This window comes from Podarcis tiliguerta, assembly GCF_965153285.1.
Source record: "Podarcis tiliguerta genome assembly, chromosome: 5".
Lineage (NCBI taxonomy): Eukaryota > Metazoa > Chordata > Lepidosauria > Squamata > Lacertidae > Podarcis > Podarcis tiliguerta.
This window is the reverse complement of record NC_139538.1, coordinates 33,556,655-33,582,782: the sequence shown is the minus strand read 5'-3', so window position 1 is coordinate 33,582,782 and position 26,128 is coordinate 33,556,655. Positions and strand designations below refer to the sequence as shown.

The following is a 26,128-nucleotide window of genomic DNA, read 5'->3' as shown; positions in this document are numbered from 1 at the left end:
ATGTTGGAGTTTCAGATGGAGAGGAAGATTTGTTTCCTCCAAGTTTATGCTTTGAAAAGCGTGCAGCATAGTAGAGTCCTTGGTTTGGATCCCAGCTTCCCATCAGTGGCAGAACAAAGTTCCATCCATGGAAAAGGCATTTCCTGCTCCCCTTTTCCCCTGAGGGATTTGGGACAGGCGACAGGAAGCAATGTTAATGGAGGGGACAGTTAGCAAAAATTGACCAACTTAAAATTCAAGCCTCTGTGTCCAAACCTTTGACAATGCAGAAGTTAAATTCAGCTGAGGCAAAGCAAGACAATTATGACCAAAACTCTGTGTCTTCATTAGCAAACAAACTGAAAGTATATAAGGCAGAGAAGGAACTTAAAAATATTAATGAAATTAAGAATAGCATGTTGCAGCTATTTACATTTAAAATTTTGAAAATGAACCTTAAGCTGAGTTCTATTTGGCTTTTGTGGGTGGGTGGGTGTTTCAGTGCACACACCCAAAATTGTTTGTTTGTTTGTTTGTTTGTTTGTTTTAAAAAGCAATGCTGAGTGCAGGGTCAGCCCAAGTCATTTCGGCACCTGAGACGAACCACAAAATGGCAGCCCTCTCCCCACCAGGGAAGAAGAAGGGAGTGAAGATTGAAACCAGGAACAATGCAAGAATAAAGATCTACATTGGGATCTGCTGCCCTTATGGATCTTGCTACCTGAGGTGGTCACCTCATCTCGCCTCATGAGTTGGCCGGCCCCGGCTGAATGTACATGCCATTGCAACTGTCACTATAGAGGCCATGCCCATTGCTGCTTAGGTGCAGAGGTGTGAAAGCAGTCCCACTTTTTATGCCAAACCATATTGTGGTTACCACATGACTCCATTCCTGTCAGCCATGTCACTTCAAGCTGCAAAAAGGCATTGCTGTTTGGGTGTAGTTCCTCCAACTGCACAGAGGGCCATTTCTTGCCATTAGAGTACCAGGAAAAGCTGCCTCTCCCATATTGCTGGGAGCAATAACCCCTTTAAATATTCCAGAAGTATCTGAAGTGTCCAGTTTAAGAATGAAATTTAAATTCAATTCAAACTGGATGCTTGACAATACTTCTGGATTCAAGGGGCAAATCTCTGATAGTAAGAAAAACTCCACAGTTCCACAGGAGAGTATATGCCTGTGTGTTTATGCACAACATTCACCACATGCTATGCACATGCTCAATATAAGCACCATAATACACTTCAGATACATCTCTAAAGATTTCTATGGCAACAATGGTCACTTCCAGACTGTCATTGTTTTGGAGGAAGAGGAATTCCACTGCACACTGGAAGATCGTCTCTTCCCTGCCTCTCCCTCAGGGTACTTCCACCACCTGTCTGCCACTATCTGGGTGCATGCCTTGGCCCCAATGGCATCCCAAAAGGGAAGACACCAAAGGGATAATTCTACCCCTCAAGGTGCCGTCCACTGGCATTTGCCTGTCACTGAGCAGCCCACTGCCTGCAGAACAGCCAGGAGAATGAGGATGGGGTGTAGAACGGATTGTTCAAATCAAAGCTGCAACCATTGCTAATGAAAACATGCGTGTGAATCCAATCCCTGTAAAGCAAACACTCATGAAATGTAATTGTTAATTGGTTTAAAACAACTACCCTGATATCTGTTGCTGAAGCATTCTAAGTAATTTCTCATGTTCATGCAAATGCCAGATTTAGAGAATAAATTGAGATGCAAAGTTCAGGAAGGCTACTTTACCTACTACAAAGGAATCCATGAGCACCAAAATATTCACAGGACATCAACTGTGTGTTAATCTCTTGAAATTTTCTAGGACTACACTACTGTGTGTGTAATTCAGCTCCGAAACTAAACCATGAATGCTCTCAATGGAGTGCCTTGCAATAAACAAAGGATACTGTTAATTGAGGCAGTTTAGGCTTCTTTCGTAAAGCATTTTATGAATGCAAGATTAAATGTATGGAAGAAGATAGTGTTGGTTTAACTTGTGCTGCACTCCCCCTTTCTTCCCACCCAGGACGGCCTTGCCTTCAGAGCTGGGCCTCAGTGGCAGCAGCCTCTCTTCCTCCTTGCCCACGATCCAGCAGCCGCTATGAACTGCCCAAGAGAGGAGGCTGACAGTGGTTGCCATGGAGAGGCAATGGCAACAGGATGCTCCCTCGCAACTGCCGCCACCGCTCTCGCTTGGGACAAACACCAGCTCATCATCGTTCTGGTATCAAATCAGAAGCCAGGATGGTTTTCATAATTCCAGGACTGTCTCTGGAAAATCAGGACACTTGGAGGGTATACTACCATAAGGGAACCATGTGTTGTGTGAATAAGTACAGTCGTACCTTGAATCCCAAACGCCTTGGCTCCCGAACAAATTCGCTCCTGAACGATTGAAACCTGAAAGTGAGTGTTCCGGTGTTCGAACGATTTTCGGAAGCCGAACGCCTGGCGTGGCTTCCGCGGCTTCCGATTGGCTGCAGGACGCTCCTGCAGCCAATCGGAAGCTGCTCTTTGGTTTCTGAACGTTTTGGAAGTCAAACAGACTTCCGGAATGGATTCCGTTCGACTTCCAAGGTACGACAGTACTTCTATTTTTGGGGGGATGACAGCAGGCCCCACTGTTATGAGAGAGGAGAGAAAATGTATCCTTACCTGCTTTCTTCACACCACGTGCGTCTCCATCTGCTCACCTTTCTGCTGAACTAAAAAGCATCAAACTTTCCCCAAAGGGAGGGTGTTTCAGTCTCCTGACCATTTTGGTTGTCTTTTTCTGCACCCTTTCCAGTAACTATCTCTTTCTATCTATCTCTCTATTCCTCCTACTCCATTATTATTATTATTATTATTATTATTATTATTATTATTATTAAAAATGGTTTGTTTGTTTTTTGGTACTCATGAACCAGGAAAGAAGAGGATAAGGCAGCTCTGTGCACAGATGTCAGCACCTGATCCTGGGCAGCAAATGAGAGGTAAGTAGCTGGAGCACAATAGCTGCTGGCATAGGAAATTGCCAGTGTAGCTCTTTCCTCTGTTCTCTGTTCCCTTAATAGTAACTAGACTCTAATAATCCTTCCCACACATTTGGCGAGAGAAAAGCACTCTGACTCCAGGTTACAGGTGACTAATGTGTGATTCCCATAGGACTGTGGCCTTTGCCTCTAAGTAATAGGTCTTGCTCAGTGTAGCGGCACATGCAGAGGGAGAATGGCACTCAGAAATCCATAATTTCACAAACCAATGCTGTTAGTTGTCAGTAAAGTAAATCTTTGAGTGCATCCTTAAGAAACTAGAAGCAGCCCTTAAAAAACAAAAAAGGCTCTTCAGTCGCAGGGTATAAAGTTGGTGGGGCATTCTGGAGATTTGCGGCGTGGGTGTTGGAGGTGCAACAGCAGAGATCATTCAGTGTGTAACTTAAGGGATAATTCTGTTGTCATTAAGTCAATGAGCCAAGAAGGTGGCAGTGTTGCATAGCAAGCAGGGACGGAAGATGGCATGATCTTTAGTGAGGTAGCACATGCTCTGATAGGCTGTGTAGCTGTGTGGGAGTTTTCTTGCAGATGTTTAGTTGAATGCCTTCCTGCTCTGAGCAATGCCTGTCAAAAAAGCTAAAAAAAAAACCCTCTATTTCTTTCTGCTTAAGTTACATACAGTTTTGTTCAGTTTGTCTAGTAAACGTCTACCAAGATTTTCTCTCTGCGTTACTCAAGTAACTCTGCTAACAATGGAGACATGGAAACAGAGGTGAAGTATTCATCCCCTTTACTGTTAGTGCTGCTCACGCTCCCAACTGCTATTTGGTCATGTTACTGCAATCATCATCTTATACACAAATAGCAAACTCAGTTCTTTGAGTATGGCACCATACACTCAAGAGAGAAGTACTGGCAAAATGGAATGAACCCTAAAGCTTGCAGAAGCTAAAACAACAACAACCTCAAACCCCTGGGCCTTGCAGAGATAATGTTGCCCTGCTGAAGGGAATAGAAAAAACATGAATCTAGGCCTACCTGATGTATCATACCTTGTAGGTCTGTATTGTGCATAGCAGCATCAGGAAGCCTCCATCCTCCGCCTGTATCCCTCCTTTTCTTTTCTTCACCTCAGAAAAGCAGCTGTGTCTTTTCAGGGCCTGGGGGATGGGCCCTGGCCCATTTAGGGCACAGCTCCCATCTACCATTTCTCATATGTCACCATGTGAAATGAGCCACATAGCGACTTTTCAGCTTCATTTACCAAGGACAATCCCCTGAGCAGCTGAACCACTAAAACTCTCCATGAGGCAAAAATGTGTTTATTTTTAGGGCCTCAATTATAAAAAGAAAACTAGAGCAAGAGCTTGTCAGCATGCTGATCACTTAACAAACAATTGATCTATATATATTTTTTTTTCATTTTAAAAACCGTGGTTCCCAAAGAGGGATTTTGTTAATTTGGAAGGCAATCAGGTAAACCTCTCTGCAATTTATGCATGAGAGGTTAATTGATTGATACAAGTATTTTCATTCCTGTAATTGCACAACTGTGTGAACAGGATTAACAATTAAGCAGCTTCTTTATTCTATCTGTTTTAATATTTTGTTAGCATTTATCTTTTCCTTTGTTTTGTTTTTTGCTTCTTGCTAACAATCTGCAGAAACTCCTTTGGCCTACAGCCCTACTTTCCTGGTATGTTTCATAACTGGACAGACTTTTCCAGAGCATGATGCTTGGGGGGGGGGGGTTCGGCCCCCTAGAACCTTCAATGGTATGAACTCTACAATTCTATTTAGTTGCTAGTCTTTGGGTTCTCCCTCCCCCCATAGTAAGCCATTGGGTGTTCCTTTAAAATGAAAGTAACTTAAAAAATCTATAGCTGATGCACTTTAGTACAGTCTCTCTCTCTCTCACACACACACATACCATGAATCTTCTGCTTTCCATTATGTGTCTTGCAGCCTGCCTCCTCCACACTGCAAACACCTATTTTTCATTCTGCAAATATGCAGAAAATTGTTCTGCCTTGCATTTGACTTTGCTCATGTGCCATTGCCAGAGAGTCCCTGGGAGCACAGCATGCTTGCAGCTGCTTTTGTTGTAGTGTGGGTGGAGAGTAAAAGATGGTGTGTTTGTACATGTGTTCCTCTTCGGCTCACATGCATACACTGATGTTTTTATACAAAATTAATAAACATAACCCACCCACCCCACCTGTGGCTGATATGAGACAATCTAGCATCACCAAACCAATAATCAGACAAATGGATCACTGCTTTTCAGCTGCTTCCCCTGACAGAATGCTTGTGGGCTTCCTTTGACTGGAACCTCAAATATACCAGCTAGGGCAATCCTAAATATAAGAAGCTGTTGGAATGTCAGCTCGTTGACATAAAAGTGGTGTAAGTTATCCCTGTTCCAAGCTCTGTTCAACAGCGGAGCTACTGTTGTCTGAGCAGGTCCCAGCTGTTGAGATGCGACCTGGGAATGGGGGGCAATTGGCAGCCGGGCAAACTCCAGTCTCCCTTGGAACAGCATCAAACAGTGGCACACAGCTTCAGAAGCCTTCAGAAACTCGAGCACGCTCTAATCAGCAGTGTGAATAACTTAACAACGGAAGTGGCGGACAGAGGCATATGTAAGCATATTTACAAACATTTATTCAGCAGCAGGACAAAGGAAAAACATGTCTGCTTCCCTTCGTGTCCAAGCAAAAAGCATAGGCAAAAGCTATATACAACGAAAGTTCCCAGCAGACTGTGCTGGAAGTAAACAGACATGCGACATACAACAACTCCACATGCCTGTTCTAAAGGTGGAATGGAACTATATTCTAACATCCTCCCCCTTTCCGTGTAACCTGTAGTACCTGTGGTTCAACCCAATTGCAAACGCTGTACATAAACCTTAAGTTGTTCTCTGTTAACAGCCTTAGACAACAGATCTGCAGGGATTTCATTTCCTGGCATGTAGGACACTTGAATGAGCCCTTTCTGAATAAACTCTCTTGCACGATGTAACTTAATCTGCAAGTATTTGGTTCTTTGCTTGCAGTTCTCTGAGTTCAACAAAGCCAAACAGGATCTATTGTCTTGATACACCTGTATAGGACATATCACAGAAACCTTGATGTCCTGAAACAGTTGCATCAACCATTCACAATCCATGAGTGAAAATGACAGGGAGCCAGTCTTTAAAATAGAGTTAGACTACCCTTTTTTCGAGCATAAATTCCACCATGTTCCTAAGTCTCTCCTTGCCCTGTCCCATGCCTGATGGTGTAAATTCCACGGGCTTCAGTTCCACAGGCTAAGCCATCACAGCTCCAGCTCAGCCACCTTGAGAGACTTATGCTAGTGTATCTCTGGCTGAGCTGGGATGAGGAAGTTACAGCCTCTTGTAAATTTGCTCAACCTGTAGGCTCTTGGGTTTGGATTGTGCTGTCAAAGCTTATATTCTCCTGTACCCTTTCTCCAGTCTTGAACCAAATCAAGCCAAATGGCCTTGTTATTGCGATTCTGCAGTACTACCAGCTCTTTTTGTTAAAAAGTATATGGACCACACACCACATAATTATTAAGAGCACCTCCATTTCTGTTGCCTTTTTCTGTGCGCAGAGCATTTTACCATTCTCTCTTTGATATTATAAAGTGGTTGTCATGAACAAATGCTGGATCCAGGCTACGAAAGAAGCTAAGTTCAGCACATAGAGGAATGGAGAATGCTAGTAGGCCAGAGCAGGCAGGATGAAATCAGGAGGTGATTTCGCCTGGCCCTCCCACCCCACTCCACGAGAATGTGGGAAAGGAAATTGGAATGGGAGGCCAGTATCCAATTAACGTGTCCCTTCAGTGCAAGTATTTCTGCTTGTGCAACATAACTTTCCCTCTGCTACTCCCCCTGCCCTCCCCCAATCTGCTCTGGTGCTTTGCGGAACCCCTAGAACTTTTTTAGGGGGTGTATGGCAGAGCAAAGGTGGGGGAGCTCCACTGTGCAAACAGGATCCATTACTTGAAGAGTGCCCAGAATCTCTTCTGCAAAGTAGGATTTACACATGGATCTCAAAACAAATGAAGATGTGCTGTTGTTCATCTTTCCATGATGAGATTCCCCCACCTTCCACTTCTGAGTTTATAACATGCAATAATAATCTTGAATTCATTTCCACCACTTTCATAAGTAGCATCAAGAGCCATTGTAAGGGGTTATGTTTTGTCAAACCACTCGTAACAGCAGCAGCCGTTGCAAAGGATTCAATAGCTATGTGAGTGGGTGGCAACCTTGTGTAAACAATCCAGATACATTGCATTTATGTTTTATGGGGGAAATTACTCAGATATGAAATGGTAAAGTTAGAAGGAAGCAAAGATGCACATATACAAGCGGCAAATCACGTCAGGAGATAGGAAGGCTATTTATAAACTCATGTTGAAGGCGTGTCATTTCACCAATTGAAAATAAACAAAAAAACAAACTGGATCAAGTCAATTTCACTATGGTTACAACAGCAAAGTTAAGGTGGCTTGCTATGAAATAAGAGAAGGCATTTGCAAAAAGAACTTATAAATGAAGGTAATTGAAAAGGCCATGAATTCTGATGAATTCAATGTCAATTTGCAACAAAATGGGGGTGAGGAGTCAAAGTGGAAGTTGATCAAACAGTTGAGGGATGTTTAATGTAGAAAAAAAAAATGACTAGGGGTGAGGGAAGATTGTGGCTTCATGAGGACAGCTCTTTAGTCCATCTTCCCAATGTTTCCTTTCCGGCTGATTTTCACATTTTATGTGATCTTCCACACAATTTAAATGTTTCCACAGCATTATACCTATTCTTCTTGATGTTGCTCTATCCTTTATTCTAAATCATGACTTTTCCATGAAATTGGCAATAGATTGCCTTTAAAGTTTACTGACCTGTCCACAGTGGTTATTGTTTGTGGAATTATTGTTCGGGGGGGCGGGTTGGGGAGAGAATTGCTTTTTAATCAAGTTTACTTTATAGACTCTTAGTCTCAATACTTGTAAATGGACTAATAATGATAATGATAATGATAATTTATTTATACCCCGCCCATCTGGCTGGGTTTCCCCAGCCACTCTGGGAGGCTTCCAACAGAATATTAAAATACAATAACCTATTAAGCATTAAAAGCTTCCCTAAACAAGGCTGCCTTCAGATGTCTTCTAAAGGTCTGGTAGTTGTTTTTCTCTTTGACATCTGGTGGGAGGGCATTCCACAGGTCGGGTGCCACCACTAAGAAAGCCCTCTGCCTGGTTCCCTGTAACTTCGCTTCTCACAGCGAGGGAACCGCCAGAAGGCCCTCGGCACTGGACCTCAGTGTCTGGGCATAAAGATGGGGGTGGAGACGCTCCTTCAGCTATTATTATTATTATGTTAACATATTTACTTGCTTCAACACTGACTCAATCTTATCTTTACATTTGCCCTTTTAGTGTTTAATTTTAGTTTGCTCACCATATAAAGACTCTTATTTCAAATAAATCATTTGTTTTCGTGGTGCATCTTCAGCAAAAGGAAAATGTTCATATGACTTGGACTACTGGAAATGCTATTTCCTTTAAAGGGCACAGAACTGGCACCACCTTTGACTCAGAGGATGAGTCCCCCACAGTACCTCTTTCTCCCTAGCTTTACAGAAGTCAAATACTGTACTGTAAAATAAGATTACGGCCCTTTAACCACCCAGCCATTACCTCCAGGGTGGTAGTCTACTGCACTCCAGCCTATTTTGATCTGACTTTGACTTGCATTTGCCAAACTTCACTAGGATCTAGTTCTCCACTTAGATAAGCATCTTTGGAGGAAAATGTTTCAGCCAGAGGAGCCCCTTTGGAGCTGTCCAAGGTCCTGGTTGTTTCTGCCATGTACACGCAGGTCCGGCTAATTGCCTGCTTGTTTACAAAAATCCACAAATCAGTTTTTCCTTTGTCTCTGTTTTGCTGGTTGGCTGCAGTCATTTCAGGAAGAAACCATGGAGAGAGGGGGTAGGGAGATCAGACAAATCCTATATGAGAAATGACCCTATAGAAATCAATGGAAACTGTGGACTAATACAAATGCTCATCTAATGAATGAATTCCAGGGAAAGCATTATGTTCAGTAAGTGGGACCTGCATGTACCTTGATCTGACTTTGACTTGCCATTGGATGCAACACAACACACTGACACTCTGTCGAAAAGATTGAAAAATCCACTCACCTGCTTTATGGCACACAGCAGCTTCCCATAGCAGTAAACAATAATGATAAAAGGAAGGACAAGGCAAAAGACGAAGAGGCAAATTATGTAAGATACATTGTTAGCATCCCGTGAATGCCAGTTAACTGAACATGTCGTGCCTGGTCCTTCTGGTCCATAGCTACTCCATCCAAAAAGTGGTGGCAAGGTCCAGAATAAAGAATACATCCAGGACACGAAGATTCCCAGCCATACTTTCTTGTAGTTTGTGGCATCAGCTTCAGTTGTACCCATCATGGTGCAATAGCGTTCATATGAAAGCACAGCCAGGGATATAAGTGACACCGTACCTGTAAGGTAACAGCAGATTACTTTGTTTTATTTTGGACAATTGTTTTCTAAGCGAACAAGTGCATCTTATAAACAAGGCTTTGAGGGCTTTGAAGAAACACTTTGAGCCATGAGACCCATCTATTAGCAAATTCTTTCCTGAATGACCTTGGCCTCCTATCTACTGTTTCCTCTCTACTTGTGTGATCATGTTATTGTGAGCAGGGAGTTGAACTAGGTGACCTCCAAAGTTCTTTCCAAGTATGGTTTTATGTTTGAGATCTAGAGAAGAATAGGACTGCTGAAGTGGTCAAGCCAGTTGTCCAGGTCGAGCCTGGCATAATCTATTGCTAGACAAATTGCAGGTAATATGTTGTCATGGGAACTAAATAGCTGGCTGTGAATCTCAATATCTGGCCTTCTGAAGGGCTAGCAAATATCCCCTTCCCAACCAAATGTAATCAAGGTGTCTGTGTGTGACATGAGGAATAGCCTTGCAATGTGAGGCAGACTGGAAACAGCCTGTTTAAGTTGAGTGTTTCCATCTGTGTTCATCCTGCATGTGTGTAAATAAATGCAGATAGTGGCAAAGCAATTGTTCAGAGAGCATTTGCATTCAGAATTGGCCTTGTAGCTAGCTTGACCTTTTAGAAACTACGTAGTAAATTCTTGTAAATTATTATTCATCTGTTGCATTAATATCTTGACTTTCTTCCATGATGAAACTGAAGGTGCTATATATTACAATAGCATTTTTTGTCCAGGCACTTACCAGACCCAGGGCTGCAAGTTCCTGTATTACAGGGGTAAAGAGTCTATGTTGCTATTGGACTCCAACTCTCACAATCCCTGACCACTGGACATGCCAGCTGGGGCTGATGGAAGTTGTAGTCCATCACACTGTGGCCACCAGGTTCCCCATCTGCTTTAGATTATACATAAAATGGAGGCAAGAGAGTCTCTTTCTATCTCCTTATTCTTCCAAATAGTCTGCAGAAGAACAACTCTTCTCACACACCAGCAGAGGTGTGCTTCCACATTTTCATGTCTAAAGATTACAGTGTAGTACAGTGGTACCTCTGGTTACGTACTTAATTCATTCTGGAGGTCCGTTCTTAACCTGAAACTGTTCTTAACCTGAAGCACCACCAATGGGGCCTCCTGCTGCCACTGCACCACCGGAGCCCGATTTCTGTTCTCATCCTGAAGCAAAGTTCTTAACCCGAGGTACTATTTCTGGGTTAGCGGAGTCTGTAACCTGAAGCGTATGTCACCCGAGGTACCACTGTATCTATGTCCACTCAATATGCAAAACTATGCATTGAGGATCCTAGCATATTGGAAGTTTTATGTATTTGAAAGTCTGCAGATCACCCAGGAGGCATTTTCTCACACCATTGAGACAGCAGGAAAGATTTGCTGAAGTCAGTGCACAATTACATATTTATGTTTCTCAAAAACTAAAAAATCAGACTCGAGAGGGTCATTATTTAACACCACATCATTCCTGCACATGCTAAATGGATGCCATACCTACTGCAATTATCACAGGCATCGTACATGGTATCATGGGCATCCCCTTCAAATGTGTATGTAAGCTGGCCAGCTTTATTCATAGGAAGTATCAGGATAAAGCTAGGAAGTTGTTTCCACAATGCTGGTAAAATAGATGTGGATGTTTCCAAATCCTACTGAGGTAGGAGATGCAAAGAAACATGAGTGTGCATGCCAATAACTTACATTCAAATACAGATGCAAAACCATTCTTGCACTCACACCATCTATCAGTCTATGGTTGCAAACAGTGATTGGTTCATCCATATTTTTCCTAGAAAATTTCCCTTCTCGGTAGTGGCGCCCACCCTGTGGAAAGCCCTCCCATCAGATGTCAAGGAAATAAACCACTATCCGACTTTTGGAAGACATCTGAAGGCAGCCCTGTTTAGGGAAGTTTTTAATGTTTGATGTTTTATTGAATTTTTAATATTTTGTTGAAAACGACCCAGAGTGGCTGGGGAAACCCAGCCAGATGGGCAGGTAGAAATTATTATTATTATTATTATTACCCAGAATAATGAGATTAAAACTGAGCCAGACTGGGTCTGAGACAGATTTGGCCCTGTTAGCCAGTGAAGACATTCTATTCCTGGGACTAGCAGCCTCAATCCCTGTTTCAGCTTTCCTAGAAACCCTTCTCACCTTCATGTTGCAGGAACTGAGGTGCTGCTTGGAGCAAAATTTAACTGTGTTGGGAACAAGGCTATTGATTAAATTTCCCATGGTTCTTAGCAATATATTCCTCTTATCCAAGACCACAGCTGTAGCCATGGCATTTGTCTGAGTCATCCACACTGCTTCCCATGTACTAGTAAGCTGCAAAAAGAAAGGCATGAGGCCAATGGCTCCAGGAAACATTGGGGCAATTTCAAAACTGGCCAGACTCCAGAGTATGTAGTTCAATCCAAAATGGATCTGAGGAGGACTGGATACCTGAAATCTACTGACTAACCCCTTCCCCTTCCCCTAGATTTATTGGAGATTTACAATCAATATTTTTTTAAATAGCCAGTTTGTAAAAAAAACAGCCAATTCAATATCAATTAAGTAAGTTGGAGGCAGAGACTGTTTACTAACTTTATTGAATTTTGTAGAAAGCCTTTGGCAAACAAAGCAAGCTTATCACGGGAACTTCTTTGTCTTTTGTTTTTCAGGATGCCAGGAAGAAAGGCAGAAAAAGAGAAAGAAGGTTGTATATAGATAATATCTCTAGATAAGAAATCTATGGATTTTTTTTACAGGCTTTCACAACACCACTTTATCAGCTAGGGTGTTCTGTGTCAACCAAAAAGGAAACATCAAATGTCCCAGGGTGTAGGGAATGTCTCTTGACTGCACTTGCAGGCACAATAGCTCAAGGGCCCCCTCTCCGCCGGATGAACCGACCCAGATCCTGCAATCATCAGCTGAGGCCCTTCTTCATGAACCTCCTCCATGAGAGGTCCGGGGGGGGGCAATATTTGTACCTCAGGTATTTTTGCCTAGCTGGAATGTGTCCCTTGGACTTTGATAATGCATCTTGCTTATCTGCATGGACAGAGGTGCCAATTTGAATAAAATGTGGGGGGCAGAAAAGCCCTGCTTAAGCGATCACATGACAAGGTGCGCACACAACATTTGAATTGCAATGCATATCATTTTGGGGGGAGCGTAAATATTTGGGGGGGCAAGACCCCTCAGCCCTGAGGAGTTGGCTCATATGTGCATGGAAAAGGGAGTCTGGAAATATGTATAGAAGCCAGGCTACTATGGAAAGGTAAAATTTAACAGCAGTTGCTCCACTTACTTTTGTCTCTGGCCCCACCCAGCCCTTGGCTCTTGTAACATTTCCCATAAAGGAAAGTGCCGCTCATGCTGAAAAAGATTCTCCACTCCTTGATTACAGGGAACTTTGGAGTACTAGGTAAAGGTAAAGGGACCCCTGACTGTTAGGTCCAGTCACGGACGACTCTGGGGTTGCGTGCTCATCTCACTCTATAGGCCGAGGGAGCCGGCATACAGCTTCCGGGTCATGTGGCCAGCATATCTAAGCTGCTTCTGGCGAAACCAGAGCAGTGCATGGAAATGCTGTTTACCTTCCCGCCAGAGCGGTACCTATTTATCTACTTGCACTTTGATGTGCTTTCGAACTGCTAGGTGGGCAGGAGCAGGGACCAAGCAATGGGAGCTCACCCCGTCATGGGGATTCGAACCACCGACCTTCTGATCAGCAAGCCCTAGGCTCAGTGGTTTAACCCACATAAATATGTATAACTATATATATCACTTTTGGAAAGGGTCATTTTGCTTTCACATATGAAAAAGTGCAACATGCATGAAAACATGCACGGCTGCTACAACAGAAAACTCACTCTAAAGACATTATTCTGCTAAATATGTTGCTAAATCTAACTAAGCAAGCTGTCAATCTCTAAGAGTACACCATGCAACTAGGCTGTCAATAATAATGGCTTATTTGATCGTCTGATTCAAATGCCACTTTTTTGAAGGGGGAGAAATAACTGTTTCACCTCCATACTGAAATTCTGTGAGAGCTGCTGGCATTCACTAAACAAATTTGCTTTGTCTATATACTGTTTAGGCTTTAAAAAGAAATGATTTTTTTTCTTTAAAAAAAGGTTCTGTCAGTAAAATGAAAGGTCATATGTTTCAAAGTGTGTAGATAAAAAGGTAATAATTATTAATTTTTAGAAATGGCAAACATCATTGTTAATTTATTGTGGTCAACAGACCCAAAATAAAAAGAGGAAACAAATTTTCATAAACACTGGCCTATGCTGGCCTTGTCATCTATAACATGTCCATCTTGATTCTGAGAGGTTGTCTGGTATGACGCAGACATTACTGACAGGTCAAGATTCAAAAGCTTTGCTCTTTCAAGTTGCAGTTTTGATAATGCAGTTCATTTAGGAGTATGTGTGCAAGAGACAGCTGCGATTCAAGGTTAAGGTGCAATGACTAACACTCTTGTTCACTGGTGCAAAATAAGCCACAAAATATATAACAAAAGCTGCAATCCTTGCACTTTCTTGGGAGCAAGTCCCACTGAAATAAGATCAACAAAGTCCCATTTCTTCTTTGAAGGACTCCAAGAGGAGCAAAAGGTTAGGGGGGGATGGATGCTAGAGCATTGTTCCACAGCTCCTAAGCATCATTATGCACCCAACAAATGGAGAAGGAAAAGTTTTGGCACACTGGGAGGACCAAGAGGACCAAGGGTATGTGATGATCACTGGATTTGTTGGATCATGGGAAGAGCTTGTCTCTAGCTGTCATGGCAATTACCCTCAGGTCCTCACAGTGACTGGTCATAAGATCTAAGAACATGCCTCCTAGTTGCTTCTCATCAGTGTCTCTGTCAGGTGCAGAGGTTAACTTTCAGAACAGAAATGTTTCTGAGCAGCTTTGAAAAAATTGTTGTCTGCCAGGAGCTCAGGTATGATGGTGAACATTCAGCTGCATCTGTATGCAAATGAAGCCGTACAGTGAGAGCCTATTCATGGCTGCTTAGAAGTAAGTCCCATTGAATTCAAAAGTTGTTTCATAGGGCAGGGGTTCCCAAACTGTGCTCTGTGGACCATGAGCTTTATTCAGGTGGTCTGCAGCATGTCTGCATTGAATATTCATACTGATTTTTAATTGTATTTGTATTGCTTATTTCACCCCTTGTATTTTATTGTATTACAATTTGAATTCTGTGGGATGCAAATTGTAATAATATAATATAAAATTATAATTACACACACACACAAACACTGCCCATCTGGCTGGGTTTCACCAGCCACTCTGGGTGGCTTTCAACAAAATATTAAAAATTCAATAAAACATCAAACGGTTAAAACTTCCCTAAACAGGGCTGCCTTCAGATGTCTTCTAAAAGTCAAGTAGTTATTTATTCCCTTGACATCTGATGGGAGGGCGTTCCACAGGGTGGGAGCCACTACTGAGAAGGCCCTCTGTCTGGTTCCCTGTAACCTCACTTCTCACAGTAAGAGAACCACCAGAAGGCTCTCAGAGCTAGACTTCAGTATCCGGGCAGAACGATGGGGGTTCAGCTTGACGGGTTCCAAGTCACACACAGGCATTCAAAATGGAGGGGATGATCCCTCAAACACTTCCTCAGAGTCACTGCAGTCAATGGAGCTTTGATTAGGTCATCCTTCCGTAGCCTGATGCCCTCAAGATGTTTTGGCCATTGGCTGTGCCAGCTGGGACTGATGAGAATTGTAATTAAAAATATCTGAAGGAGACCGAGCTGGAGAAAGCAGCCATATTTTGTCTCAGCTGCTGTTTCTGAGGCTGTGATCCCAAAAACACCCCTACAAGACAGCAGCAAGTCCTACTGAATTTAGTGGGACTTATTTAGTAGGTTTGCCACTTGGAAGCTCGGCGGTTCAAATCCCCGTGATGGGGTGAGCTCCCATTGCTTGGTCCCTGCTCCTGCCAACCTAGCAGTTCGAAAGCACACCCAAAAGTGCAAGTAGATAAATAGGTACTGCTCTGGCGGGGAGGTAAACGGCGTTTCCGTGCACTGCTCTGGTTTCGGTGTTCCGTTGCGCCAGAAGCGGCTTAGTCTTGCTGGCCACATGGCCCAGAAAAACTGTCTGCAGACAAACGCCAGCTCCCTCGGTCAGTAAAGCAAGATGAGTGCCGCAACCCTAGAGTCGTCCGTGACTGGACTTAACTGGCAAGGTCCTTTACCTTTACCTTTTTACTCCTCCTGAGTCAACATGCTTTGGATTGAACTATGAGCCACCATGATGGGCAGCCTAAATTTCTTCCATTCAACAAATTTTAATTATTTGGTCATTTCATTTATATACCATCTTTTCATCTGAGGATTGTATTTGGTTCTCCCTCTCTTCATTTTCTCTTCACAGCAACCCTGTGAGGTAGGTTAGACTGAGAGGCAGTAACTGGCCCTAGGCCACCCAGTGAGTTTCATGGTCGAGTGAGGATTTGAACCATGTTCTATCAGGTCCTAGTCTAACACACTAACCACTACACCATGCTGGTGTATGCCAAGTGTTTTGCAGCTTTCCCTTACATTGAAAGTTATTTAATATGGATGGAGCATGAAAAGTTTGAGCAAGTCCACTCCAGCCACTGAAATGTACTAGTATGAAAAACCTACACACACTAACCATGGATAGCAGCATTTTCTAAATTGCCTGGAAATATTCCAGCAGCAGTCAGGGACCTGCCTCTCACTTGCCTCTCATTAGCTCCTTTCTAAGGTATCAAGGTTAAATGTCAAATACTAAAATACAACCTGGATTCCTAACAAAGAAGCTAATGAGAGGCAAGCGGGAAGCAGATCCTTGCCTGGTGCAGAAACTGTGCATAAAGGCCTTTTTGAAGGAGATTGGTTTTGAAGTGTATTTTGAAAACAGAAACCAAATAAGAATGTGTACCTACTGAAAACATTTGATTAGGTCAGAAATCAGAGCACCCGGGAGGATAGGAGCATGCTCTGGTGAAGCCAGTCTGGATAGCATCAGAAGCGTGGAAAGGGGTTAGAAAGGGAACAGCAGTCTCTCTCCACTGTGCTCTGCTGCGGATTTGATAAAAGGAAATATATTGTCATATCCTAAGGATGAGCTCCCAGAAACAGAGGGAATATTAATAAAATATATTGGTGAAGAGGAAATGATGCCTATTTTTAACATCTGGAAACAAGGTGGGTGGAAATCATGATTCACAGAAAGATCCCAGTAAATAAAAGTCTGTCTGCACAGACAAGAAGAAGAAAAAACACCATCCTGGTTGTAATTTACTTCCAAATGCTTGGAGAGTTGGGATTGCAATGGCCAGCTCTACTTGTTCTCTGCTTCAAAAGAAGAAAATGGGGAAATCATCCTTGTTCATCTAGATCAGTGCTAAACTTTGACCTTATAGATGTGCAAAGATATTCCTTTTTCTGAATTAAACTTGGAGGCACACCTCACTCTTCTTCTCAAAAGATGCTTATGCATTTTCTTAATCTATTCCCAGGACTGCAGACAGACAACTGCCAGATAGCCAGGGTGGGACCAGTGGGTGTTTAAGTTAGTACTGTGGGTGTGCTATCATCTGCCTGATCAAAATGCCTAGGGAAATATTGAGATGAAGGATGAAATGAAGGAAGCATTCAAAAGAGGGAATGCTGCAGTTACGAGTGACTTCAGCTATCCTCACAAAGATTGGCTCCTTAAGTGCTCCGGTAACAACAAAGAGATAAAATCTCTAGCTACCCAAATGACTGTGCCTTAGAAGTTTCCTGATTAAGCTTAGCAGTCATGGAATAAGAGGAGAGGTACTCTCCTGGATCAGGCATTGGTTAAACAGCAAGAAGCAGAAATTAGGAATAAACAGCAAATGCAATTCAATGTGAGAAAGAGGAAAGTGATGCCTGCCTGACCAAAAAAGTATTAATTCCACATATACACTCATTGGGACTGAACTGGTAGCGACAGACCTTGGGGTCATAGTGGATAGCTCGATAAAGACATCAACCCAATTTGCAGCAGCTGCAAAAAAGGCAAAGGACATGCTAGGGATCATTAGGTAAGGCAGTGAAAATAAAACTGCTAATATCATAATACTGTTATATGAATCTATGATGTGGCTGTATTTGGAATACTGTGCACACTTTTGGTCACCGCACCTGAAAAAGGATATTGTAGAGTAGGAAAAAGTTCAGAAAACAGCAACGCAAATGGTTAAGGGGATGTATGAATGGATTTCCTCTATGGAGAAAGGTTGCAACGTCTGGGACTTTTAGTTTACAGGAAAAGTGAATAAGAGGCAGAATTACAAAAGTTTATAAAAACTATGTATGGCATGGAGAAAGTGGGTTTAGTAAAAGCTTTCTCCTCTCATAAGACTAGAGCTCAGGGGCTTCCTGGGAAGCTGAATGTTGGAAGATTTCAGCACAGACAAAAGAAAGCGCTTCTTCATGCAGAACATAATGAAACTATGAAACTCCCACAGGAAGCAGTTATGCCCACCAACTTGGAAAAGAGGCATCATGGTTAGAGCGTTTGATTCAAATCCCCACACAGCCATGAAACTTATGGGATGATCTTGGGAGCAGACTCTCTCTCTCTCTTGCCTAACCTACCTCAGAGGCTTGTTATGAGGACAAAGTATGTGTGAGATGGAGGCGCCATCTTGGCCATCTTGAGCTCCTTGAAGGAGGAGTGGACTATAGACACCATAATGATAGAGATATTTATTGCCTCACTTGGAATAATGTTTACATTTTGGGTTGCCACATCTCAGAAACGATATTGCAGAGTTGGAGAAAGTGGGGAAAATGACAATAACAGGGATCAAAGGATCTGAAGCAGTGCTATTTTTCTAGAAAAAGAGGTGCCAGAGCTCACCACGAACTTCTCCCTTGTTTTCTTGAAATGGCAATGGCACCCACCTGAGAGGTGCCAGAGCTGAGCTCTGGTGAGCTCCAGCTGGGGAGGGGGGGCCCTGATCTGAAATAACACTTAGGGTGGCCACATACAAAAGAGGCAGAGATCCTGTGCTTTTAATACTTGAGCAAAACAGAGAATTTTGATAGATGCTGCTTGAATAATGAGCAATGGGAGGACATTATAGAGGTGTCCGGGACCTATGGTCAACCAATGAAGCTGAATGAAAGACAAGCCAGAGGAGATATTTCTTCACACAGTGTGTAGTTAAATTATGGAATTTGCTCCACCAGCTAAAATGGCTTTGAAGGATGTTTCAACAAATGCATGGAGAATAACGCCACCAGTGTCTGCTATGCTGTTACATACAGGATCAGAAATGAGGCAGCATATCTCTAAACTCCAGTTGCTGGGAACAATAGCAGGACAAGCTGTTGCCCTCATCTCCTGCTTGCTTGCAAGTTTCTGGCTGGTTACTATGGGAAACAAGATGCTGGACTAGATAGAAGTTGGGGTCTGATCCATCGGGGCTCTTAGACTTTTAGCTGAAATCCAGCCAGAATGCATTGTTGATAGGGACAACTGAGACATAGCGCACAAAGCCACACTTAAAGGAGAACAGCAGCAAAACCTTCAGGGCCACCAACTGAGCACCAGACTCTTTACAAAGTAACTTGCAAAAGAAGCATAAGACCACATCTGAAATACAGGCAAGAAGGAGAGGTCGTCAAAAGCTTTCTCAACGATACCTGGGGAAAGTTTGAAATTTCTAGGCCAAGCAGTTTCTCCATGAAAACATGACATATGCAAAGGAGAAGAAGCCTCAGATGTCTTTTCAAAGTGTACATTTAGTGTTGTTGTTTCATAACCACCCTCACTCAGCAGCAGTGATATCCTGTCTCTGACACTGGCTTTGCTCTTGATTCTGAAGCACAAACTGTATGTGTGAGAGAAAGAGTGCAACGTGGTTTTTAAGAGAGAGCAATAAGCTAAAGAACACCAGTTCAAAACCTATCTCTGTCCTGAACATACTGGCTAGTTTCATGAAAGCCATTTTCATGAAAGCCACCACACCACTATCCATTATAGGGATAATAATACTGAACTGGGTGATAAGCTTTGTACACTGTACAGACCAATATAAATGTGACTATTAGCAGGTTTTTAATTTTTGTATTGGAGCTGGTCAGAAGCATCAAGTGATTCCATGTTGGAAGTTGTGGGTATTAATTATGATGTGGAACCATGATCACTCCCTTGAGTAGAACCAATCGAGCTGAATTTTTGCATTGAGTTTTAGACATAAAATGAAGACAAGGAGATCAGTAGCATGACAAAATAGCAAACCACTGAAGGGCAGGTAAAATGAACAAATATGGCAAAAGCGCAAACCAAAACACTACATTGCTCTTAAACACTTAACAGGGGACCCAAGCTGAAGTTATTAAGACTGCAATCCTACACCAAAATACATAACCATACAGTGGTACCTTGTGTTACGTACTTAATCTGTTCCAGAGGTCCGTTCATAACCGGAAACTGCTCATAACATGAGGCGTGCTTTCACTAATGGTGCCTTCCGCTGCTGCCATGCCACCAGGGCGCGACTTCCACTCGCATCCCGGGGCAAAGTTCACAACAAGGGGCATCTACTTCTGGGTTAGTGGAGCACGTAACCCGAAGCATTTATAAGGGGGACGGTACGTAACACGAGGTACCACTGTATTTGAATCCTTCAGCTCTTTAGACATATACTCGAGCCCCCAAATGCTAAACTTTGCTACAATATAACTGAGATTCTATGCAATTCTATGCATGCCTACCCCAGAAGCAAGTTAATAGGGGAAGACCATCAGAGAGCAATGCTGTCATTCCCCACCTACCATAATAGTCTAAAGCCCCCTTCATCCTATACTCGTAATACTATAGGTAATCACAAATCCCAGGACTCCCTTAATGAAACAGAAGCACAGCTGCAGACTTGTCAATGCAGGAATACAGCTCCATTACCTTTTTACTGTTCCCTTTGTAGTCCCAGCTATTCAACCTAGTCCTGTTTTCACCTAGTTCCAAACCTAGTTCCAAAAACTTTCATTGCTTTATAGGTAGATAAATAATAGCTAGATAGCTAGATAGCTAGATGATAGATAGATAGATGATGGTTGATAGATAGATATAGATAGATAGATATAGATGATAGATGATAGATAGATTGATAGATCGATAGATCGATAGATAGATAGATCAATCAATCAATCAATCGATCGATAGATGATAGATAGATAGATGATAGATAGAGGATGATGATAGATAGATGATAGATAGATAGAGATGATAGATAGATAGATAGATAGATAGATAGATGATAGATAGATAGATAGATAGATAGATAGATGATAGATAGATAGATAGATAGATAGATAGATAGATAGAGATAGATGATAGATGATAGATAGATAGATAGATAGATAGATAGATAGGTGATCCTTGTTTTTGCTCTCAGCATATAATACTTTTGACTATGTTATTTACACTCCATAATCACCAGAGTCCTTTGCATGTTTAATCTAAAGCACTCTTCCCCCTCCTAGTGCCTTCCTGAAGTTTTGGACTGCAACTCCCATCATTCCAGGCTATTGACTATGCTGGCTGGGACTGGTGGAAGTTGTAGTCCAAAACATCTGAAGGGTATCAGGTTGGGATCTATAGGACTTCTGGTACTTCTATGCACCTGTGTGTGCACTCTCTCTCACTCACTCACTCACACGTGAGCACGCACACACAGATCACCTCTCATCCAAATAATGCACTTAACTTGTAAATAAAGGGAATAAGGTGTCCCTCAACTGTGTTCCTTCAAACTCAGAGTCCTCCACACTTATAGAACTTCATCTCCTCCAACCAGCACCAGCACCATCACAAGCCCTTTACCAACTCTGGTCTTTATGATCTAGTCTGCTGTTAGTACCTCAAAGAGGCTGTAAGGCAGCATCCAGAGACCTAAGCTGCACTGAACCTCCTTCTGAGACGATGCAAAGCTTTCTAGAGAAAATGCACACTGAGTTAGCAGGCAATAGATGGGATCTGCTCAGTAGGCAAGCCCCTGACTGGGTCCAAGCCACAGAGAAGAAGTGAAGGAAGCATGCTCCTAGACAGGTGCAGGACAACAAAGTGGTACTTACCAAACAAGGTGTTGGCGAAGCCATACCACACGCAGCCGGCTGGCCCTATGAGCCATCTTCCCTGAGTGCTGGCCGCAAAGCTGAAAGGGGTACCAACAATGCACACCATCAGGTCACTCACTGAAATGTTCATCAGCAGCAAGTTAATCGGAGACCGCAGCACTTTGTTTCGGCAGAAAAGTACCAGGACCAGGAGATTATTTAGGAAACCCAGAATCCCAATGATGCCAAGGCAGATGGCTGTGACTAGGTGGCCAGTGGGACTCAGATGATGCTCTTGGCCATATCTGTGGTTGTTGCTGCTGCCGCCGCCGCCGTTACTGCTGCACCAGACACTGTTAACACCACTGCAACTGGAGCTGATGCTCGGCACAGTCATCTCAGTAAGGCTCCTTCCAGATCTCCTTCAGCTGCCTGACTAAGCATTGCAGGATCAGCAGAGGAAAATTCTCTTAAGCAGACACAGATATATATACACACACAAGACCCTTAAAAGAAGATAGAGAAGTCTTCACTGTGTTACATCTTTTTTTCTTTCTTTTCTTTCTTTCTCGTAATGTTTTCAAATTCGGTGAACGGTAACATCAATGAGTTAAAATGTACCGGGATTTCTTTCAGCGTTGCTCCACCATGTGGCCAAGCGAAGACCGCTGTTTCTGTTTGCTTCACTCATTGTCTGAGGCACCGTACCGAATCCCCAACGTTAACCGTTGCAACCTGAAAAATAAAATGTAGGTCAGGGAAACATACATACAAGGGACTGGTTCTAATATCGGGGGAAGAGCGATATATAATGACAAGGTGAAAGAACGAAGGAGGGGTCTATTTTAACCCCCCAGTGATCAGTGACATGTGTCTGAGAGGCTGCCTTCTTTTCCCTTTCAGCACTTCTCAGGTTGTGACAGCTCCTCAGATCACTGAAGTTTCAAGCAAGGCTACAGAATTCTGTAAATGGTTCCATCTGGGGATGAGAAAAGTCTGGGGGTTTAGGATTTATGTGTTAAATGATATCTATAGGTCTCCCCACCCCCTCATAATTCTATAATGACACACACACAAAAGACAGGGAACTTGTGTTCTTACACTTTTGTTTTTAACTTTAGGAAATAGTTTACAATCCTATACTCCAGGACACTTGATGCATTTCTAAATCAAATTATGCTCCCTGGTAGAAGCAGATAAATACAATGTCTCCAAACACACACACACACACACACACACACACACAAACACACACACACACGAGCTTTTAGTTCTTGTTGGTACACTTTTAAATGAACCTCGGACACAATTCTGCTAGAATTAAACATTTCTATTACGTATACCTTGATTTTATTTGGGACTTAGCAGTGCTTTCTATGCCAGAACTGCACAACTTGCAGCTGCAAGAGTTGGCATTTTGTGGGGTTGCAAAAATAAGAAAAGATCATCCCTTCTCTTCTGAATACTTGTTGTTCCTTTTATCCCTCATTCTTCCACTCTGTTGGTGCTGTATTCTGCTTGTAAACACAACCGGGATGGTTCTGGGATGCACATCCAAACATGTGCTCCATCGATATTAATGCAGTTCAGAGGACGGACATCCACATTCACCCGTGTACCCAAATGCAGGTGTTGCTCCCCTAAGCAGGATTACTTTCCGTGGGATGCACAGTCTTTGCTACAAGGATGGATTCCCACCCTGCAAAATAATTGAAATACCTGTCCCTTTGCAAATTGCTCTGTACCTAAGTTTTAAAATTAGTGAAATTTATTTTGTAATGAAATATATAATGATGGAATCAGTTAACTGTTATGGACAGCTTTTGAGTATGTTCCCAGAACTTTCTCTGTATTTTCTTGAAGTTAATAACAGATCTATGAGGTGGACTGGCGTTTTTTAACCCACCATATTCTAGATGGGAATGGAGCATTTGACACCCAAATCCATCCAGTGAATTTACAGAGGCAAGATTTAAACTGGAGGCTTCCTAATCCTGACAAAGAAGGTATAATGGTTAACATGTTTGGAATTGGGTTGAGGAGACCTCGGTTCACATCCCCGGTCAGCAGTGACTGCAATCCAGTGCATAATTTCTGAGGAGTAAACTCCACTTAGTTCAGTGGTGCAATTCCACCATCTGCACAGCTTTTAAGAGGTGAAGGAGCCCTGTCCTCTTTTTCACCTACCCACTCTCACACTTTTGCCATTCCATTCCCACTCCTATGAGAGGCAGAAGGGAGCAGCCTCCACTTACTCACCCAGCTATTTTAGCTGATGGGAACATGCAGAACTGTGTGTTTCCAGTTACATAAGTTGATGGTCACTTGTCAATTCTGTGCACTAGCACAAGCCTGGGGTCTTGATCAACCGAGCAATAAATCCCCATAGTTTGCCAAGACCAGGTCTGAATAAAATGAACATAAATCCCACCTTTTGCCTCTCTGGGGCCAAGCATCTTACACCACATAAATAAATCTGCAACAGCCAACGCAGCAACCAATAAACCAGAGCAAGAATCCCATGAAAGCCAGAAGACAACAGACGGTTAATCAGCAGAATAGTCTCAGCTTTTATGTAGCGAGTCAGCAAGAGCAGAGCAAGACAAGCTGTGGATCAGCATTTCCAGTTAAAGAGAGGTTGCTAAGCACTCTTCTGTCTCCCAAAGAGTCCCCTTGCAGCCAGCTATCCCTTTCCCCTTCTCAAGGAAAAGGGTTGAGGGGGGCAGATCGGGAAAGGGGTGGTGAAATCTGCAGCGAAGTAAGGAAACTCTGTTTGATATCCTCCACCATCAAGTTTTCCAAGAAAATTGTGAAAGTACCCAAAGGTGTTTCCCACACACACACAGCATTTCCCTGAAAGCTTAGTGGGTGGTGAGGGGAATGAATGAATTTCAAGTCAAGATTCAGCCCACATGACTAGAGAAGGCAGATCAGACAGAAAGCAGCTTAGGGAATTTAGTTACCCCAAAACCTGATTTTTCAGTGTTTTCGGGTGTCACCAAAAGCTATTCTGAAAAATAAACGTGCTGGATTACTCAGTGGGGTCCCTCTGCATTCTAGATTTAATAACATTCAGTGTTGTTCCTTATCTCCTTTAGATAACACATCATAGGGTAGACTTTTGAAAAGCAACACTATAAAAACAAGCCATGGGGTGCTCATTTCTATCTTGCTCATTTCCATATAGTTTGGTCACTGTTATTTAAAAAAAGATTAATCCAGACTGCCAGCCCTGGAAAACTCAGCCAATATGGGAGCAGTCTAAATAAATGCATGCATTTCTTAGTGTAACACTTTTCCCTGTGCAAAGAATACATGTGATAGCAGAGAAACAAAAAGGCAAGGGAGCTGTAAAAGGAAATGAACTATGAAGGCTACTAGCCATGATGGCTGTGCTCTGCACTCATGGTGCACAGAGTTTTTTTAAAGCCACAAAGGCCATCTATGGCCAATAAATCATACCATATGCCCCCTACGCTCAGCAGATGGTATCACACTTCTAAAAGATAAGCTATTACACTGTGCTGGAAAGAACATCTCCTTAACCGCAACTCCCCCATAGCTGCTGAGGTCCTCTCACAATTCTGCAAAAACAAGTTAGAGATAAGCTTTCAGTATCGATTGAAGTGCAGAGTGTTTGAGGACCGAGACATTTGCAAGGAAACCAAAATGCTTGTTTACAAAGCTATTGTACTACCAACCTTATGATATGCTTGTGCAACATGGACCACTTATAAACGCCATCTCCAACAGCTTGAAAGATTCCATCAACGGTGTCTCCGAAAAATTTTACACATCACTTGGGAAGACAGGCGAACTAATATCAGTGTACTGGAAGAAGCAAAGATCACCAGTGTTGAAGCAATGATTCTTCAACATCAACTTCGTTGGACCGGTCATGTTGTGTGGATGCCTGATGATTGTCTTCCAAAGCAACTACTCTATTCCAAACTTAAAAATGGAAAGCATAATGCTGGTGGTCAACAAAAGAGGTTTAAAGACTGTCTCAAGGCAAATCTTTAAAAAATGTAGTATAAACACTGACAACTGGGAAACACTGGCCTGCGAGTGCTCCAGCCTTTACCAAAGGTCTCATGGGCTTTGAAGACACTCAAACTCAGGACGCAAGGGAGAAACATGCTAAGAGGAAGGCACACTTGGCAAATCCACAGCGTGATCAACTCCCTTCCAGAAACCAATGTCCCCACTGTGGAAGGATGTGTGGATCCAGAATTGGCCACTACAGTCACTTTTGGACTCATTGTTAAAACCATGTTTATGAAAGACAATCTTACTCTGCTACGAGTGATTGTCAAAGAGAAAGAGAGCTTTGCAATGCTTGTGGATACAAGTTCCAGAAAACCACAAGGGGGGGTGCTGTTGTGCTCAAGTCCTTCTTATGGGTTTCCTACAGGCATCTGGCTGGTCACAGTAAGAAAAGGATGCTGGACTAGATGGGCCATTGGTTTGATCCAGCAGGCTCTTCTGCTGTTCTTA

The 26,128-nt window shown here is 42.8% G+C and overlaps 1 protein-coding gene across 1 annotated transcript in view; it reads right to left on the bottom strand.

Moving 5' to 3' along the window:
* Positions 1-22,412, bottom strand: part of LOC310678650 (vertebrate ancient opsin-like) — a 95,192-nt gene extending 72,780 nt beyond the window's left edge. Inside the window, exons 1-2 of the mRNA XM_083442908.1 lie at positions 21,650-22,412; positions 9,196-9,524 (exon numbers count right to left, since the gene is read on the bottom strand). Coding sequence (XP_083299034.1) covers positions 9,196-9,524; positions 21,650-22,028 — 708 coding nt within the window. The 5' untranslated portion in view covers positions 22,029-22,412. The remainder of the gene's footprint in view (positions 1-9,195; positions 9,525-21,649) is intronic.
* Positions 22,413-26,128: the final 3,716 nt, after the last annotated feature.